The 21,026-nt window shown below is 48.5% G+C and overlaps 1 protein-coding gene across 1 annotated transcript in view; it reads right to left on the minus strand.

Annotated features, from left to right (window-relative positions):
- The window catches only part of SPIDR (scaffold protein involved in DNA repair), a 373,264-nt gene that overhangs the window by 23,140 nt on the left and 329,098 nt on the right, over nucleotides 1–21,026 (minus strand). The window contains exons 12-16 of the mRNA XM_055129012.1: nucleotides 18,316–18,385; nucleotides 15,613–15,756; nucleotides 15,441–15,500; nucleotides 9,028–9,238; nucleotides 8,029–8,181 (exon numbers count right to left, since the gene is read on the minus strand). Of these exons, the coding sequence (XP_054984987.1) occupies nucleotides 8,029–8,181; nucleotides 9,028–9,238; nucleotides 15,441–15,500; nucleotides 15,613–15,756; nucleotides 18,316–18,385 (638 nt within the window). The remainder of the gene's footprint in view (nucleotides 1–8,028; nucleotides 8,182–9,027; nucleotides 9,239–15,440; nucleotides 15,501–15,612; nucleotides 15,757–18,315; nucleotides 18,386–21,026) is intronic.

Below are 21,026 nucleotides of genomic sequence, written 5' to 3' on the forward strand. Positions count from 1 at the left end.
CCCTGCACTCTCTCTCCAGCCTTGAACGGGTTAATTCCAAGCTCTCAGAGAATCTGAGACCCTCCTGATCCTGCAAACATCAGGCTCCCCCCGACAGCAAGTGCCTGCATGCTTGAGTCTGCGCATCTCTGTGGCCCCTGCTGGTTGCCTTTCGGCTGAGGCAGGGACCTGTTTTCCTACTCAGCAGACTCCAGGGCTGGGCAGGGCCCGGGCCTTGCATACCGCTGACCACGGTTCACTCCCTGGCCCACAGACGGTCCCCGTCCACCCCCAGGAGCAGGCCCTGGGCACTGCTGGGTGTGGCCCTGAACCAACATAACAAGAAACTGGTGCTGCAGGTGGTGGCAATTCCGCTGGTCTCCTTCGGTCCCAGGTGGCGTGGGCCTGTGGCGGCAGCCCAGGGGACCTTCCCACGGGGGGGTGGGGGGAGGCAGAGGTGAGGGCAGCCCCTCCCTGAGCCCCTAGCCTCTGCGGGGTGAGAGGCTGGGAGGGGCTGTGTGGAGGGAAGGGAGTCTCCAGGGAGGTGAGCGCAGGGAGCGGCCGTGGCATCTGCCCCGTCCGCATGGCCAGCCCGTCCCCAGCGCCGGCCGTCATGGTGCCGGCCTTGCCCGCAATCCGCAGCCCCCACCCTTCCTGCTCGCAGCTGGCCAGGCACAAGAAAGGGGCCCACCCACCGCCCACCACCTCCCTCGCCGGGGCCAGCGCAGGCAGAGCCGGCCCCTCTCACTCAGCCGCTCACATGAGGCGGCCCACAAGGTTCAGATGCCCGCGTGGGGTTCGAATGCCCGTATGGGCTCCCCAAGCCAGGCTAGGAGACAGACCCTGACGGCCCCAGGGCCCCCGCCCACGGCCGCCGTCCTCCAGCTCTGGAAGCCCCTCCCTCCGTCCATGCCAGCCGGAGCACTGAGGCGCGGGGCCTCCAAGCTTCAACGCCGCTCTGCAGCTGGGGGAGAGCACTGGTGGCTGAGTGGCCTGCCTGAGGTCCTAGTGCCGGGGGCAGGCCCAGCTGTGAGTGCGCCACAGGGTCTGCCAAGGGCCAGCAGGGTGATGAGAAGATACCCGAGGGCCCGGCACAGCGAGTGTCCCGACCTGGGCTCCGTCCCCAGCATCCCGTAGGGTCCCCGAGCACCGCCAGGAGTGACCCTCAGCAGCCACTTGCTTCCACAATCCAAAGTCGCTGCCATACCCCCGGCCTGACTCCGTGGTCTCAGGATGGACCTCACCCAGATATGATCTGCTGAAAATCTGTAATGTGGGTCTTAGCGCACCACCAGCCCTGGCCCAGAGACACACAGACAAGTCCCGGAAGACTCCACAGTGCCGGAGATCTCTCCAGGCCCCACACTGGGCCAATTTCACCGGGGCACCCCACATGGAGCAGGTGCAGTCTCCCTGCCTACTCCGGAATCCCGGTGGCCAAGAGCTTCCACAAGCAAGACACTCAGGTATGCAGGTTCTAGGGCTGAATCTCCAGGCCGCATGGTGGCAGAGGACAGGGCTGTCTCTCCCCTGCTCCCCGCCCACCCAGCAGGCTGGCTGCCACGCCCACAATTTGCCTCCACGTGCCATCTTAGTGCACCAACAGCCCTGGTCCAGAGACTCTCATTTGAATCTCAAAATAGATTAGTGCCTTACAGAGATGTCTCTGGAACCCAACCATTTATAATCTAGAAATTTACATTTACAATCACAGCCATGCGAGTTCTCATGATATTCAAGATGAGCAATGGAAAATAAATTATCTAGCATCTGCCCCTGGTAGGTAGGCTTGAATGATGGTGGGAAAATTCGAGCAAAACATAATGCCCCAAGGGGCTGGAGTAATAGCACAGCGGGTAGGGCATTTGCCTTGCACTCGGCCGACCCGGGTTCGATTCCCAGCATCCCATATGGTCCATGAGCACCGCCAGGGGTTAATTCCTGAGTGCAGAGCCAGGAGTAACCCCTGTGCATCGCCAGGTATGACCCAAAAAGCAAACAAAACAAAAAAACATAATGCCCCAAATTAGAGAGAGAGTATTGGGGAGATTGTCTGTCATAGAGGCAGGGTGAGGACTGGGATGCAGGTGGTGGAGAATGGGCACTGGTGGAGGCACGGGTGTTCCATCATTGTATCTCAAACATGAAATCTCAAACATGAAAGCTTTGTAACTCTATCTCACAGTGATACAATAAAATAAAAAAGTAATGTGGAGTTCATGCCCAATTCAATCAGCTTAATCAATGGCTGAACAAATAGAAGTACTCTCACATGCACTGTATCACTGTCATAAAGTTGTTCATCAATTTACTTGAGCAGGCACCAGTAACGTCTCTATTCGTCCCAGCCCTGAGATTTTAGCAGTCTCTCCTTACTCGTCTTTTCCAACAATTGGAGGCTCTTTCAGGATCAGGGGAATGAGATCTGTTATTGTTGCTGTATTTGGTATATCAAATATGCCATGGGGAGCTTGCCAGGCTCTTCCGTGCAGGCAGGATACTCTTGGTAGGTTGCCGGGCTCTCCGAGAGGGATGGAGAATGTATGTCAGAGAATACAAGCAAGTATGTTAAGACCAAACACACATGTGCTGCTTTAGGCACATCAGCAGGCTAGACTATAAGAGGTTGTACGACCACTTTGCGGCCACGCACTTCTGGGAGCGTTGTTTTATAGTCTCTGGATCTTGGCTGTTGATGTAATTACATGGTGCCGGAGGCAGTTTGTGGGTGTGACTGCCAAGCTACTGTAAATCGGGGGTCTGGGTGAAGGAGGCCCCGTCCCGATCCGAGCAGGCTTGGAGATCTCAGGTCCCACATGCCTGGGTTCCTCTGCCGGTTCCTTCATGCGTGAGGCTCGTCCGAGTGTGTGGAGAGGGGTTTTGAGCATGGCTGTGGCTGGGTTCCAAAGGTTTCCGGCTGCTGGGGCCCTGCTTGGGGCGGGGAGGGAAACTCAACCCACCCCCCACCAGAGGCCCCGGTGAAAAAAGCCTGGTGCAGGGTAGGAGATTCTGCATACTCTCACATTATTATTTTTTTTTTTAGAGCCACAAAGCCCAGAGAGTGGAACGCTGATACTGAAAATTCAGCCAGCACCAACCAGCTCTGCAAATTCTCAGAGGGTGCCAAGGAGCCCAGAGAACAACAGAGCCACAAGGCACAGAAGACCAGGAGATCCGAAATGAGGAAACTATGATCAGAAGTGAGAGATGAACGCAGCACTGTTTACAATAGCCAGAATCTGGAAAAAACCTGAGTGCCCGAGAACAGATGACTGGTTAAAGAAACTTTGGTACATCTATACAATGGAATACTATGCAGCTGTTAGAAAAGATGAAGTCATGAACTTTGCACATAAGTGGATCAACATGGAAAGTATCATCCTAAGTGAAATGAGCCAGAAAGAGAGGGACAGACATAGAAAGATTGCAGTCATCTGTGGAATATAAAATAATAGAGTAGGATACTAACACCCAAGAATAGTAGAAATAAGTACCAGGAGGTTGGCTCCATGGCTTGGAAGCTGGCCTCACATGCTGAGGGAAAGTCATCCCAGATAGAGAAGGGAACACCAAGTAAAGCGTGGTTGGAGAACCGCTCAGGAAGGCAGATGTGAGCTGAAAGTAGACTATAGATTGAACATGATGGCCACTCAGTACCCCTATTGCAAACCACAACACCCAATTGGAGAGAGAGAACAAAAGGGAATGGCCTGCCACAGAGGTGGGATGGGGTGGGGGGGGATGGGATTGGGGGGTGGGAGGGATACTGGGATCATTGGTGGTGGAGAATGGGCACTGGTGGACGGATGAGTTCTTGAACATTGTATGACGGAAACACAAGCACAAAAATGTGCAAATCTGTAACTGTACCCTCACAGTGATTCACTAATTTAAAAATAAATTAAAAAAAAGAAAGAAAGGATTAAATACCTTGTGTAGAGTCACACAGAAATGAGTAAAAGTAAGTATCTGTTCTCAGGAGCCTATACATTTAACCACTTTACCATAATAACTTCAGTTTAGAGCCAGAAAGAGAAAAGTCATTTTAACTTCTCAATTTTATTTTATTTGGTTAATAAGTTCCAAAGTTTGATAACTCAATTGACCTATAATATAATAGACCTTTAAAAATTCTTGCTTAATCTCTCCTCTATTATGACATTATTATCTCTACTTCTTTCTAATCCATCCACCCAAATCTTGCCATTGTCTAATTAATGTTCAATTCTGGCGTATTAATTCCCTGCTTCAGTGCTTCACAGTGGCATTAAGGATAAAATCAGGTCTTACTATATGACACTGCCCATCTCTGCAATGTCAACTCTTGTAACTTTTATATCCAAATAAAATGTGCCAGAAGAATTAAAAAAAAGGAAGTGAGAGATGAAAACCTTAGTAGGTGATAGAACAAAACTTAATTAGAGCTCTGAGCAGCAGAATTGCAGCAACTCAGGAAAAGATCATGGAGTTCCAAGATGAGCTGGAGGAAACCTCCAGAAAATAATGGGGAAAAGTCTGAAAAGAGATGAACCGCGTATCAGAGGACTATGTGATAAGTTCAGGAGGAGTAGTTAAGAATGATCCGAGTTCCTGAGGAACAGGAAAGAGAACCTGATGAAGAACCAATTAATTAAATCACATAAGAATTTTCAGAGTTGAGAAATCCAAGACCCAAGAGGACTGAAGGGTCCCAGAAAAAAATAAACTCAAGCAGAAAAACTCCTTGGCACATTATGAAAAGCCAAAGACAGAGAGTGAATACTGAAAGCAGCAAGATCAAAAAGAGAACTTACATACAGAAGAAAGCCCGTACGATTCATAGCATATCTACCAAATAAAGTCCTAAGAGCCAGAAGAGATGGAGGGATACAGTACAAAAACACAACAAAGCGAGCACCTCACCAGAACTTTATTATTTATTATTTATTCAACTTTATTATCAACCAGATTTGAACAAAAAATAAAGAGCTTCAGGGACAGGCAACAGCGTACGGCGGAGTGGGGTATGTATACTCTGTATACTCTCAGCATACAGAGTCCTGGAACCAGTTTTGCAAGAAGTATTAAAGGAGCGTCTTTCAAAAAGCCAAACTCGGACACATCCCACAGCCTCTACCACGTGAAACCACGCACCAGCCCGGTGTACAGACTGATGGCTGCACTCGGAGGAGACGGAGACCAGCTGCTCCAACCCAGGGGCGCCCTGGTCTCAGGGCTGGACACTCGGGGCGCCCAGGCGGGGGCTGGCCCAAGCCTCTGCTTCGTGTTGTCTCTGCAGAAACTGCACTGGAAATACCAGCTGGGAACCCTGGGGTCTTCCTGGATGGCGGGGGGCAGCCACCCACCACCCCGCGCCCTGAAGCACAGGAGGCACCATGCCAACTCACCCATTAGCCCAGCTCCACAGATTCACGACCCAACCTGGGAAGCGGTAACAAGCCCGCTGCAAGCCACGGGTGACTGCACCCTGTCTGAAGGCGCGGGGCGGCCCTCGGAGGGGCCAGGCCAGGCCCCCACCTGCCAAAGCTGCAGCAGCTGTGCCCAGCCTCCCAGCTGCTGCCATGTCAACGGCCAACTGCCCTCACGACATCTCCGCAGAGACACAAACTGACAAAATTCTCGGTGTATCACTTTTTGGGCTGAAGCCTCTGGGGTCTTCCTGGGCCGGGGTGTGCAGCCTCCATGCCCCCCCCCCGCCCACCCCCGTACTGCTGGAACCCCCACATCCTCGTCCCACAGCCACCATCAGGCACGTGAACTCAGCAGCCCAGTTTCACAGACCCTGGACTCTGCCAGACTCTGCAGTGCTGACCGCCACCAGGAGTGCAGCAGACGGACTCAACCAAGCTCCTAAACAAAACAACAACGCAGAGGCTCAACTGGCAACAGCAGCTCCGTAAACCCTTACACAGAGACTTAATGACACCAAGGTGAGAGATAACAATTTTCACAAGTTTTCTTTTACTGAGGTATTTCTTGATAATTTTTCATTAGCCATTTACTTGTAACAAGCAACATAAAAGAAATTATTTTGTGCCTGGGGGCTGGCTGGGAAAATGGGGACAAAGTGAAGGGAAGTCACACTGGGGTGGAACTGGTGTTGGAACACTGAATGCCATAACAACTGTGTTAGGAGCAGCCTTGTAAACCACAGTGATAAAATAAATTTTTTAAAAAAACTGTATAAGTTAAAAACAAACAAGAAGAACTTCTCAGCACTTGGCACTCAGTGTGGCACTCACTCGTGGTGTTCACAGTCACGCTGTCCAAGGTTAGAAAGGTTTGCTGACTCCTACCTTGCCAAGAGACATGCTTTCGGTAACAAATGGAAATGTTCTACGTCTTATCAGTGTTTTTCTTTTTTAGCATCCAGAGATTTTTATTACAATCTTTTACTTATTAATGCAGATACTATAACATTTTCTAACATAAAGTCAATATTGTCTCTCCTAAGATAAAACACAGTTATATTTTTATATATCTACTCCCTTTTCCCTTAAAATTTTCTAAATTCTATTCATTCTTGCTATAATTTATTTTTGTTTTTTTTTGTTTTTTTGCTTTTTGGATCACACCCGGCAAGGCACAGGGGTTAGTCCTGGCTCATGCATTCAGGAATTACTCCTGGCAGTGCTCAGGACACCATAAAGGATGCTGGGAATCAAACCCAGGTCGGCCACGTACAAGGCAAACACCCTACCCGCTGTGCTATTGCTCCAGCCCCCTCATTCTTGCTAAATTTTATACTTGTAGGATTTGTCTATTTCCTTAGTTAAAAGTTAAAATGTAATAGCAAAGAATTGTTCAAAATAATTTATATACCTGCAAAAAATATATGGTTTTTGACGACAATGATATATTTACTGATTTATAATTTTGTGGAATTTCAGGGGTATGTCGTTATTTATCTATACGTGTGTAAGTGCCAATACCTCCACAATAAAAAACGTAGATCTCTCAAGGGCTGGAGCAATAGAACAACGGGTAGGGCACTCGCCTTGCCTGTGGCCGGTCTGGGATCCATCTGTGGCACCATGCAGGGTCTACTGAGCCCAGCAGGAGTGGGGTAAAGCCAGCAGTAAGTCCTGAGCACAGCTGGGTGTGGTCCAAAAAGAGAGAAAAGGAAAGAAAAGAAAAGAAGGTCTCACCCGATATGGGATAAGAAAAACAAATATAGTAAGGGGACAAGACACAGAAAAAGTCACTGCAACTGAAGATTCTGTCCATAGCACTGCGCTTACGTGGGGGCGGGGGGCGGGGGTCTGTGGGACACTGTGGCAGGAAGAGGGCTCTGGCGACGGCCGTGCCCTGCAGCGAGGGCTGCACCAAGAGTAAGCCACAGTATTCTCAATCCCAGCACTTCAACGAAAAACAATAAAACCAAAAGACAAACAAACAAAAAGCCCCACTTTTCCCTCTGAAGTGTCTTTATTTATTTATTTATTTATTTGTTGTTGTTTTGGTTTTTGGGCCACACCTGTTGGATGCTCGAACTTACTCCTGGCTCTGCTCAGAAACTGCTCCTGGTTGTGCTCGGGAGACCCTGAAGATGCCAGGGAGGGAGGCCGGGCTGGCGTGGGCCGGGCCAACATCCAGCCACTGCATCGCACCCTGGCCCTCCTCTGAAGTTTAAGGCTCGACTTTACTCTGACTTACAGGTTACGCCTACCCCTTCTTTAGTTTAATGGACATAGTAAATGTCAACAAAAGTTTCTTTTTCCCAATTACCAATATCACTTTATCAACAAATTATTATTTTCTTTCCACAACAGTTACAATAAAAACTGCTCCACATGACCCTGCCGCCTCCCGCCCCCAATTAAGGATGTGATAGGGATGAAGGTGCAGCTCAGTGATAAAGCACATGCCCTGCACGTCTGAATCTCTGCACATAAGGAAATAAATGCGATCATAGTTTTTTGCTGTTCAAAAAAAAAAAACATCATGCATCTGGTGTTAAATATATCCTGGTGAATAAGTAAGGAAACGAATATGAAATGCATGCCACTTAAAATACACAAAGCACCGTCTCCGGCGACGACGGCTCACCTTGAACACTGCAGACGGAGTTGACCTGAGTGGCGGAGTCCAGCCCATCGAGCCTCATGGGACCGGTCAGCTCCCAGGAGCCAGCTCCCGCGGCCCTGCCTGGAAGGGGCTCCGGAAGCAGGAGGACTGTTCGCTCCACACAAACAATCCGACCTGCCAACGGAGAACGGCAGGTCACTGAGTCTTGGGGGAAGATGAGCTCTCCTGCTCTTCACCCACTTGTGCATCAGGAGTGTGAAGGGGCACACGTGGGGGCCCATCTCTGTACCAGCGACACTTGCACCCCGCACACAGGAATCCCTCAGCCCCCAGTCAGCTGGGCCAGAACGTGCACAAATGCGACTCAGATTAAACTCAGAATGGTCGATCTCAGGACAAGCAAAGTGAGCCACAGTACATTAACATCAAAAAGAATACACAGAGCATTCTAGAATTCCTGGAAAAAGTGGGAAAAAGTGGATCTACAGATCTAAACATGCAGATTTACAAAGTTCAAGGTTTTTGTGTTGTTTTGTTTTAAAAAGTACTATTCTAGGAAAAGGCCTGAAGTACTTTTTTTTTCATTTATTACCTAATAATATTAGGTAATATTTCATTTATTTTTTTTATTAATTTATTCTTTTACTGAATCACCATGTGCCTGAAGTACTTTTTGCAGTATCAAGTGTGTCATCGATGTGAAGTTCTTGCGAGACTGATGGCATCTTGTAGTGCACCTTGTTCCAACCAGGTGGAGTCTGAGGTGTGGACCTGACTCCATGGGGCCTACAGACCAAGTATGCACTGGGCTCAGTGAAGGGCCGGCAGGTCCAGAGCAATCTAGAAGCCACTAGTCATCTGGTGCCATCGACCAGTGGTCAATGGATCAAAGCTGACAGAAGCATACACAGGTAGGGGAGTAGCTCAGCGGAAGAACACTTGCTTTCTATGAGTGCGGCCCCAATTTCTGCCTCTGATAAAGCAAAGAGAAAATAAAGGAAAAAGACATAGAAAGCATACCCTGGTCTTGCAGGGCGTCCCTGAAGAGGAAGATCTTAGAGGTAGTTTCAGCAAGTGCTTCTTGGACTTCGGGATTGAGCACGCATGAAGAAGTGACGCAGACCGGCAGAGTTCTGGGGAGACGAGTGTCATTTCCGTCCTGCATTTGCAAGGTGACATCAGTCACCATCAGCCAAATCTCCTTTTGCTCCAGAGGAAGTGATCTGTTTAGCTACAAAGACAGAGTCAAGATAATAACTTGTTATTCATAATCCAGATTTATATTTTAAGAAGTAATCTGGGGTTACTACTATGAACATGAATAATTTTAGATGTTTCAGGATACATTTTTAAACACAATAAATTTGCATTTGGTCACGAGTCCCCAGTGACCTGGCTGTGGCCCCGGGACCCCTGACCTGGAATCTGTTTCAAGGGCTCTGCTAGTCACGGAACTCGATGTAACCCTCCAGCAATGCTGAGTGCGACTCCCAAATACAAAAAGTAAATGAAAATAAAGTTCTGAATTTAAATAACTTTAGGAAAATGATATTTAAAATAATATGGTGATTTAAATTCTAGGCATACGAACAGGAAGGACTGTATAATTAGAGGACATGAAGACTCCTGCCAGGCAAAGGTGGATCCGGCAGAGCCCTGGAACTGTACAGGTGTCTGGGCTGACAACTCTAGGGCCTTCTCAGAACGGGGGAGGGGGCAGATTTCGCTGCTTGCCAGAAAGCCCAGCCCCCACCCACACCCGACTTCCCCCAGCATGTAACTGGCCCAGCTCCAGGACGAGTCTCGAAGAGATACCAAGCACTGACTCATCCCAGATAGGCTGTTCTCTGGGCTGAGAGCTCTGGGGCCTTCCTGGAGTGGGCTGGGCAGATTTCCCTCCCTGCTAGAAGGTCCAGGAGCCCCCACCCACCGCTGACACCCTGTCAGAGAACTGGTGCCGCTCCAAAACTGGACCTCCTCAAGCCACCAAACAGTCCCAGCTGCCCAGTTCCTGGGCATGTAGTACCAACAGCCCAGGTGGAGCACGGCATAGCTGATGGAGGTCACCGAGCTCAGTGAACTGAACTAATGATACACAAGGCTCACCCAGCTCAGAGACCCTCAGGCAATGGCTTCAGTAACACGCTGTGAGATACAACAATGATTGCAAATTGACTTTCCTTGATTGGCTTTTCTGATAATTCCATTTGTCCCTTCATTGTAACAAGCAGTAGTTAGTAAATGTGTGCCTGCTAAGGGCACAGACTTGGGGTTTGAGTGGGAAATTGGGAACATTGGTGGATGGAAGGTCACACGGGTGGTGGGACTGATGTTGGAATATTAAATGCCTGAAACAACTATATTATGAACAACCTTGTAAATCACAGTGTTTGATTTTTTTTTTTTTTTAAAAATCAGTGGAGACAAATAAGAATGAGGATGCAAGCTGCTAGAACCTAAGATTCGAGCTACTAAAACATGAGGGACACAGCCAAAGCAGTTTTAAGAGGAACGTTTACGGTGATCCAAGTATTCATGAGGAAGCAGGGAAAGAGCACATTAACTAACCAAACGGAAGAGCTAAGGCCCCGAGAAAAAGAGAAAGAAAAGAAACACACAGCAAACAGAAGGAAGGAAACAATGGAGCTTAGAGCAGAAATTAATGAAACAGAAACTGAACAAAGCTTAAAAGATTAATCAAAGCAAGAGCTGGCTCTTGAAAAAATAAACAGGATTGACAAACCATTAGCAAGATTTATAAAGAAAGAGAAAACCGTAGTTAACTGAATCAGAAATTCAAGGCAAAATATCAGAACAGATACCACAGAAACTCTAAGGACCATCAGGGATTACTTTGAAAATTTTTATGCCATGAAACAGAATGAATTAAAAGTCTCCCAAAACAAAAGCCCAAGCCCAGATCCAGATGGGCTTACTACTGAGTTCTTTCAAACCTTGAAGAAGACCTCCTCCCAATCATGTTCAGGCTCTTTCAGAATGGGAAGAAAAAATAATCCTTCTAAACAGCTTTTGAGACAAAATACTGATACTAAAAGCCAACAGAGACATCACAAAGAAAGAAAACTACAGACTAAATTCATGATGAATATAGCTGCAACGATCTTCAACAAACTCTCAGCCAACCAAATTGAAGGTTGGTTCAATTGAAGGTTGGTTCATACTATGATGAAGCAGGATTCATCCAGAGGACGCAAGGGTGGTTCCACATATGCAAGTCAATTAACGTGACATACAATATCAAAACAAGGAAAACTTATTGTATGATCATGTCAATAGATTCAGAGAAAGCATTTGACAAGATCCAATACACATTCATAGCACTGTAGCAATGTTGTCCCATTGTTCATCGATTTGCTCGATCGGGCACCAGTAACATCTCCATTGTGAGACTTGTTACTAATTTTGGCATATTGAATACACCACAGGTAGCTTGCCAGTCTCTGCTGTGCAGGCGGGATACTCTTGGTAGCTTGCCGAGCTCTCCAAGAGGGATGAAGGAATTGAACCCAGGACGGCTGCATGCAAGGCAAACGCCCTACCCGCTGTGTTATCACTCCAGCCCACACATTCATAATTTAAAAAAATCTCTCAATTAAATGGGACTTGAAAGAACTTTCCTCAACATAGTTAAAGCCATTTCCCACAAGCCCATAGCAAACATCACACTCATTGGTCAAAAACTAAAAGCCTTGCTCTAAGACCAGGCACCAGAGAAGGCTGCCCTCTCTCACCACAACTAAGTATGGTACTGGAAGTCCTAGCCATAGCAATCAAGCACAAGAGATATTAAGGACATCGATACTGGGAAAAAAAGAAGGCAAAAATCTCACTTTTTCCATATGACATATGATATTATACCTAGAAAATCCTAAAGACCTACAGAAAAAGATCCTAGAAACCACAGATGTATAGCCAGTGTCAGGCTACACAATCAGTGCCAGGTCACTGAGCCTTTGCTTCACGGCTGGTGTGTGGTGAACAGCAGTGAGCTCCCCCGTAGCACTGCCTTTGCGGGGCCACAAAGGTCTGGTAGTCAGATTTTTCATGTTCATTTGTTTTGAGAAACTTAAATTTCTCTGATTTCCTCTTTGGTTTAATTACTTAATAGTCTGTTTATCTTCCAAGTATTAAATATTTTTCTTGCTTTCTTTCATGATTGATTTCTACTTTTGTGGCTTTGTGAGAAGATTTTTGGAATGATTCCTATTTTTGTGATATTGTAGATGTTCAAGTTGTGACCCCATATGTGATCTACCCTAGGGAGTGTCCCGTGTCCCGTGGAGAAGAATGTGTCCTGAATGTGTCTATTGGATCCAGTTCTCCCAGTTTCTCGTTCGGGGCTCTGGCTTCTTTACTGATGCTGTGCCAGACTGATCAGTGATGAGAGTGGAGTCCTGGTCCCCCCGACACCACAGCAGCAGGAGTGAGGAGTGCCCGGTGACTTCCAACCTCCCGCGTGGAACAGGCAGCCAGTCAGAATGGAGAGTGGGATGGCTGGGGGTGGGATACGGCAGCAGATAAAAGGAGGACGAGATCCCCATCTCTCTGTCTCGCTCTTTCTCTCCGGCCTCAACTCTCTGGACTTCTCTCTTCCCAGACCTCCAGGGTCAGGTAGGGCGGCATGCCCGGACACAGGGCATACTAGAGGCGGCCACTCAGGGACAGGCAGGGCTCGGACACCCACGTGCACGTGGCCTGGGTGGGGACTAGGCCAGCCAGGCCAGGGGGTCAGGAGTGCTGGGAGACACAGTGACGGGCACAGAGCACAGGGTCGCGCCCATGTGCACGGCAGTGGCCGCAGACCGAGGTGAGCACACAGGGGACAGAGAGGGGCACACGGAGAGGACGGTCGTGCTCATGGGAGGCGAGTAGGCAGCAAGGGGCGAGGCAGGGAAGTTGTTCACAGGACAGGTGACGTTGGTCAGGGGTAGAGGAGAGGCCTGGACCTCTGGGGAGGGATCCGGATCTATCCACTTATCTGTATAATAAACTCTAACACCCGGCAATGCACAGGGGTTACTCCGGGCTCTGCACTCAGGAATTACCCCTGGCGGTGCTCAGGGGACCATATGGGATGCTGGGATTCGAACCCAGGTTGGCCAAGTGCAAGGGAAACGCCCTACCCACTGTGCTGTTGCTCCAGCCCCTAAACTCTAACTCTTAATCTACCGAGTTTTGTGTGCGAATCTTTCATACAACTCTGGAGAACCCACCGGAGCAGGAAAACTGCACCTTCGTGATACCACCACTATCGGGCCGCCACGTGCACATTTCCTCGGGCCCATTAGGCTCTGTGGATTTCCTACCCCTTCCCTTGGACATACATGTTGATGAGCGCTAATCCTCTTGGTCTGCTGATCCCTTAGTCAGCAGGTAATGCCCTCCCGATACGATACTTCATATTCTTTAGTTTGACTGCATTTGGTCGACCTGCTTTTGTTTTTTATTGTCTTCAGACATAGCCCAGAGCCTCTGTTTATCATAAGAGTCTAAAGTGCGTCTCCTGTAATAACAGAAGGTTGGGTTTTATTTCCTGACCCATCCTTCTACTCTACGTCATTGTATGGGGGGTTTAGTTTGTTGACATTTAGTGAAATTATTGATCTGAAGGGATTTCTTGCCACATCTCTAATGTGACATTCTATTGCTTCCACTACGGGATGTTTCCTTCTGACTTGTGCCTTTTAATGTCCACGAAAGATTCCAAATACATCCTCAACTGCTGTTTGAGAACATTTCAACTTCCTTCACATTTCCCCCACTTATTTCTAAAACTAACTTCTCTCCTCCTTTTTCTCTTCTTTTCATCTGTAATTCCTGTCATTCTGAAGTTGTTCTGCTGGTCACTGCTAGCAATTTCCCTCACATTCCATTCATTTTTTTTTCTTGTTGTCTTTTTTATTTCCTGTTCCTCTTTTATGGATTTGGATACTATAACTTTTGAGTGTACCAATTCGCTTGTCAACTTCATCCTTACTGCTTCTATGGCTTGCTACTTCATTCTTCAGTTCCAATCCTTCTATCTGGGTATTTCTTCCATTTTCCCGTCAAACTGCTTTCAAGTATCCTGATTCCTCGCTCAAGCATTATTTCATGATCATTAAGCACTGATATTAACTGTTATCCAAGGCTTCCGGCAAGATCACAGCGGTCTGATGTCAGTGGTTCCCTGGGCTTTGCTGTTTGCTGTTGTTAGCAATGTGTTCTTTTGTTTCCTGTGACCTTACACATCATACTGACCACTGATAAGCTTTTACTGCTGAAGGACCATTGGTGGCGCTGTTAAGATGGCGCTCTTGGCCTGGTATTGGGAGGTTTCTGGAACACCAGAAGACCTTTGCTGCCATGGCTATTGCACCCACATTTTATTAGTAATTCTTTTAATTTGCTGTTGTTGTTGTCCTGATTTTGCTTTAGGAACTGCACCCAGCAGTACTCTGGGTTCAGTCCTGGCTCTGTCTCAAGAATCACTCCTGGCAAGACTTGTGAGACTGTATGTGCTGCAGGGGGTCAACCTGGCTCAGCCGTACCTGCTGCCCACCCAAAGCTATTCCTTGCTCATCCCTGTTACTGGATGATTCGCCCAGTGGCAAAGAAGCAAACAACAATCTCCCCTCGGCTTGCTGATCACTAGAAATTTCCAGGCCTTGCAGGGACCCTGGGGCTTCCTTGTCAGCTGCAGAATTACAAGTATGAGCCACCACCGGAACTGCTCCCTTCCCACCTAAAGATGGTGCCAGCTTCTCTTTCTTTACCTTCCTATGCGTCTACTACTGGCGGAGTCCTCCAGGGAGAAGTCTGCCTAGAGCTCTCGATACGCTGAGCCGCCTCTGCAGGGGGATGTGTGGAAACAGATCAGACACCTTCTCAGGAGGGGAGGCAGTTCAATCGCCGGGAATGCTTGTTTCTCATGCAGGAGGCTGGGTTCATTCCCCGGCACCACACAGTCCTGCACACACTGCCAGAAGCGACCCCCCAGCACTAGCAAGGAGTAGCTCCCGAGCACCACGGGGGGGGGGGGTGGCCCCCAAACTAAAGCCTCAGAAAGCTTTCTAGGGCCCGGGGACAGCTGAGTGGCAAAGCACCTGCGAACACAGGTCTGTGAGTGGTCGCAGCGGCACAACAGAATGCTCAGGACCCCTGTCACCACAGCACCACAGCAGCCAGCAAGAGGCTTTTCCAACTGCACAGTACTACAAGTAAGAGACTATCCTCTCATAAACTTCATAACACTACATACATCATCACGAGAAAAGAGAGAAAAGGTGGTGGTGGGAAGAGGCGTAAAAGGGGGGAAGTGAAAGGGAGACGAACAGGGAGAGGGAAAGAGAGAGGCGGGGAGAGGGAGTTGGGGGGCCGGGAGGGGAGAGGAAAGGAGAGGAGGGGACCGAGCGAGAGAGCGGGAGCATTACCTGAGATCTCTGATAGATCACTCTGGCATAGAAACTGCAGCGGGTGCCCAAATCGCCAGTCTAGAAGGACAATTGAAAATACAGAAACTTCACACAAGGGGAACGCAGAAAAATGTTACTTATCTTACTTTTGCTCTTTCCCTTAAGATCTTATTAGAGACAAAGCCATTACCTGCAGAATTTCTCTTAGGCAGCGGATAACTGGAGGTTGGTACAGCTTAGATATGGAGTCCTCTTCAATGAGAGCAATCTGTCCAGGGTTTGGGTGAGCAGACAGGATGTAACAAAAGCTAGGAGCAGAGAGATGGCTCTCTACCTGTTTAACATGAAAGCAAGCATAGCTCGTTAATGTATTGCTCCAATGTACTATCAGAATCTACGCTTCCTGGGGCCGGAGCGATAGCACAGCGGGTAGGGCATTTGCCTTGCACGCGGCCGACCCGGGTTCGATCCCCGGCATCCCATATGGTCCCCCAAGCACCGCCAGGAGTAATTCCTGAGTGAAAAGCCAGGAGTAACTCCTGAGCATCGCTGGGTATAACCCAAAAAGCAAAAAAAAAAAAAAAAAAAAACAGAATCTACGCTTCCTACATACGGGGTGGGGAACAAGGCTCAGTGGTGGAGTGCATGCCTTACATGCATGGGGTTCTGGATTCGATAGCCAGCACTGAAAAAATACACATAGATCTGGACACACACAGATATTTATTACTATATGTCTCTATAAGAAACAGTATTTTGCTTATTGTTTATAAATAAATAGTTTCAGTCGAGACAGAAGTTGTGGCCTTTTGAATCTGTTACATTTCACAATTTCCTTTCAGCAATGCAGCTTTAGGGTACAATGGAAGCACGTTTACAAACGGAGTCTGGAGAGAAAGCTCAGGGCCGAGGCAGTCAGTCCCCAGACAGTCCCAGAATCATGTTTGGCCCCCTGAGCACTGCCAGGAGTCACCCTGAGCACAAGCCAGGAATAACCCTGACCACTGCTGGGCGTGGTCCAAAAGCCCCCAAACAAACAAACAAAAAGCCTTCCTCTTAACTAATCTAGAAACAGGTATTTCTGACCACCAAGACACGGGCCAGCACAGCATGGAGCAGTGTTCCTCAGCCTGCGGTCACACGGCCCCTCCGTGGGCAGAGGGGAAACGCCCCTGCGGGGCTCTGGAGAGGCCCCGGGGCACGGGCTCGCCCACTGTGCGCGGGACCGGGACGGAGGAGCTGCAGAGCACACTGGACACAACTCAGGACAAAGAAGACGCATACCGGCAGTGCTCAGGGGTCACTCCAGCTCCACACTCGTGCTGGGGAGCCCCTCCGGGAAGCTGGGATGGAACTGGGGTCGACGTTTACAAAGCAAGTGTCCTGCCTACTGTACTACTGCTCCAGCCCCAGGGATGCAGTACATTTCATTTTTTATTAAAATACTGTGAGATAAATTAAAAAGTTGTTCACGACTGGGTTTTGTTCACACAATGTTCCAACACCCTTCAGTTCCCCCTTCCACAAAACACCCCACTTTTAACTTTCTTTTTGCTTTTTTGCTTTTTATTAAAGATACTTTCCCTCTCTTTCCCTTTCTCTCTCTCTCTCCCTCTCTCTCTCTCCCCCTCCCTCTCTCTCCCCCCTCCTTCTCTCTCCCTCCCTCTCTCCTAACTGCTCTCCCAGTCCTGAGCCAGTCCTCCTGACCCAGTTATCTACTGTCCTTGGATAGTATCTCACAGTGTTTTCTATTCCCCATAAATGAGTGCTCTTATTCTATGTCTGTCCCTCTCCTTCTGACTCATTTCACTCAGCATGCTCTCTCCATGTCCATCCATTTATAAAAGAATTTAATGACTTCATTTTTCCTAACAGCTATGTACTATTCCACTATGTAGATGTACCATAGTTTCTTTATCCAGTTGTCTGTTTTCGGGCACTTGGGTTGTTTCTAGATTCTGGCTACTGTGAGTAGTGCTGCGATGAACACAGGAGTGCAGATGGTGTTTCTGCTGTGCATTATGGGCCCCCAGGGTACATTCCTGCACCTGGTATTGCTGGGTCAAATGGGAGCTCAATTTCTAGCTTTTTAAGGAACATCCATATTGTTTTCCAAAAAGGCTGGGCAGTCGGCATTCCCACCAACAATGAAGGGATTCCCTTTCCCCCTCATCTGTACCAGCACTGGTTGCTCTTGCTCTTTATGAGGTGTGCCAGTCTCTGTGGAATGAGGTGATATTTTGGTGCTTTGGTTTGCATCTCCCGATGTTGAGTACTTTTGCATGTGTTTTTGGCCATTTGAATTTCTTCTTTTTTTAATAATAATATTTCTATTTATTTACTTATTTATTTTGACTTCTGGGTCACACCCAGCGATGCTTAGGGGTTACTCCTGGCTTTGCACTCAGGAATTACTCCTGGTGGTGCTCAGGGGACCATATGGGATTCTGGGAATCAAACCTGGGCTGGCCACGTGCAAGGCAGATGCCCTCCCCGCTGTGCTATTGCTCCAGCCCCCCGGAACATGTTTTAATGAGTTACTTGTGCTGAGGTGGGAGAAATGGAGCTCTCTGGCTCGCCTTGTGGGAGTATGAACACACAGGGATTTACTCACTCTCTGGGCTTTAGGGATTTCTGCTCTAACTGGTAACTGAGTGTGGCTTTGACGAACTGGGAGAGGTGGTGAAAGCAACCAACCCCATAACTGTCATGACAGCACCCAAAGACCCCGGTTTAGGAACCTACACCCAGTCTGAGGAAGAACACTGAGACAGAGCGGGGAGCGTGGCCCAGACCCGGGGCCTGGGCTTCAGAGAGCAGGGTGCTGCGGGCGGGCTCCGGGCACAATGCCGGCTGCAGCTGGGGGCTGTCCAGGGATGGCCTCGGGGCTTACCTTTCCGCAGGCCGGGCCGGGCACCACTGGAGGCCACAAGGTGTCAATCAGACTGAAGAGCCCTGCGGCCCTGGGGGGAGAGAGAGCTGTCAAGGACCCGCAGCAAGACCCCGCTCCAGACCACCTTATTATCGCTTAGGGCCGTGGCTGCAACAGTGCTGAAGCACACAGCACTGGCAAAGCCACGCGCCACCCGCGGCCAAGGCCCCTGCCCCCGCCCCCATGTCACAGTCATACCTCCCACCCCACTTTGTAGCCTGACTTTCATAACCAAGACCAAGAACTTGTCGCTGCTTGACACTATCAGCAGTTGGTGCTCAGGGCTTGTTCCTGGGTCTTCGCTCAAGAATCACTGCTGGAGGGTCTCACAAGACATCCGTGGTGCCCTGGGTCGAACCTGCGCTGGCTGCACGCAAGGCTGATGTCCCGCCTGCACTCTCACTCCAGCCCCTTATGCTGCAGATCTGAGACTCCAAATGGACTCTGTCACCCGTCACCTCCCTCCACCCGCTCCTGTACCCAGTGCCAACTGTGTGACATCGTGCCTCACAAAACGCTGCCTCTGACAGCCTAAACCGGCTTCTCAGCTGCAGGCTCAGGCCTTCCCGGGAAGCTGTATTTCTAGATATACACTCAATGCAACATCAGGAAACAGTCCCCGTTACTGATGGACCATTACTAAACAGTAATCAAGTTGCTCGAGGATATTATTAAAACCCAAAGCGTCTGGGTTACCTCGGGTTGCCTAACTAAAGTAAATGTTTCTTTCTTATCACTATATTTTCCCGTGGCCTAACACACAACAAGAAAATAGGAATTTTAGGAGCAGGCCAGTTTTCATTACTGAGAAAGATCTTTGGTGGAAGGTGTCTTTCAGGCAGGAAGTGAGTTCCAGGAAACGGGTGGGTCTCTAGATAGCTGTCTGGCCACACCCGTGCTGGGAGCCGGTGAGCCTGCTAGGGGAGACTGCCTGGAGACAGCCTGGGTTCCACACGAATGTCCCCTCCGTGCTAGAGAAAGCAAAGCTGGGGCGACTCTAGCAAGAATCATGGCCAGCTCTGTACAGGATACTGCTGTGAGAACAGGCAGAGTATCATCATCGTGGGTGTTCAAAATTAGAATTTTCTGAAAAGAAACGTCACCCTCCCCTCAATCCTAGGAAACCTCTTTTCTAAGGAGATATTCGCTCTGGGAAATATAGATATAAGAATCAAAATAGCTATTATCATTGGGCAGATATCATTGGGCTACACTAGCACGTGACAGGGACAAATGGAGACGTTACTGGCGCCCACTCGAACAAATCGAAGATCAACAGAAAGACAAGTGATACAAGTGATTAATAATTGATACTTCTGCAGCCCTAGTCGGGCCCGTGCTCGGCTCCGGCCGGCCGGGTTTTCGGCCCGGGCGCCCATGCCCCTGCAGAGCCGGTGGATGTGGAACAAGCGGGAACCAGAGACAGCTTTAGGAATTGGGGTTCCAGCAAGTGCCTGCACCCATGTATGGAGACTGTGAATTAAGCCTGTGCCCCACGCCGGCTAACGGAGGAAAGAACCTTCCTTCTTGGTCTCTCTCCCCTCCGGGAGAAGGCGTGGTGTCCGACATTTTGTGGGTCCGTTGAGAAGGTACGAACTTGGTGGCGCGGAAAAAAAAAAAAAAAAATGTGTGCTTTGAACTTGAAACAGCCGCGGGATACAGAGCCAGCCCTAGTCGGGCCCGTGCTCGGCTCCGGCCGGCCGGGTTTTCGGCCCGGGCGCCCATGCCCCTGCAGAGCCGGTGGATGTGGAACAAGCGGGAACCAGAGACAGCTTTAGGAATTGGGGTTCCAGCAAGTGCTTGCACCCATGTATGGAGACTGTGAATTAAGCCTTTGCCCCACGCCGGCTAACGGAGGAAATATGTAATTTCTGGCAGAATTTTCCCAGGACTTTATACAGAAATCCAAAACCGCGCGGACGCTGCTGCGTCCGCGCGACTTAACATTTATAATTGTCATCAATGTGAAAGGGTTCCATTTGAACAGGTCAGACTTGGGGGGGAAACTCCAAATAATAACAGTAAGTTTTTGTTGAAATATTGAAGGTTCTTAATGTAACAGCCACCTCTGGACTATGAGCTAAGCAAAAGCCCCACGCTGGCCAACGTGGCGTGGAGTACACCATACTATGAGGCGCAGGAAGGGGGATGAGGGGGAAAAATTAAAAAAAAAAAAATGGAAAAGGAAAAAGAGAAAAAAAAGAGAGAGAGAGAGAGTTATGTCAACTATAGTGAGTTTTGTGTTGAATTATGGAATGTAATCAAGGTAAAGAAAAAATGAAGTGAAATTCATTAGTTATACAGTAGGGGGTAGGGGGTGGGGGCGGGGGGTAAACTGGGGTTTCTGGTGGTGGAATTTGGGCACTGGTGAAGGGATGGGTGTTTGAATATTGTATAACTGACATATAAACCTGAGAACTTTGTAACTTTCCACATGGTGATTTAATAAAAATTTAAAAAAAAAAGAAATATAATATAATGAAATAAAATAGGAAGTATTACTATTGAAAAAAAAATAATTGATACTTCTTTTCTATTGCCATGAACCTTATTATTTTTTATTTTTATTGAATCACCATGAGATACATAGCTACAAAATTGCTCATGTTCCAGTTTCAGTCATATAATGTTCCAATACCCATTCTTGCATCAGTGAACATTTCCCACCACCA

This window comes from Sorex araneus, chromosome 2 (genome assembly GCF_027595985.1).
Source record: "Sorex araneus isolate mSorAra2 chromosome 2, mSorAra2.pri, whole genome shotgun sequence".
In the NCBI taxonomy this organism is placed as follows: Eukaryota; Metazoa; Chordata; class Mammalia; order Eulipotyphla; family Soricidae; genus Sorex; species Sorex araneus.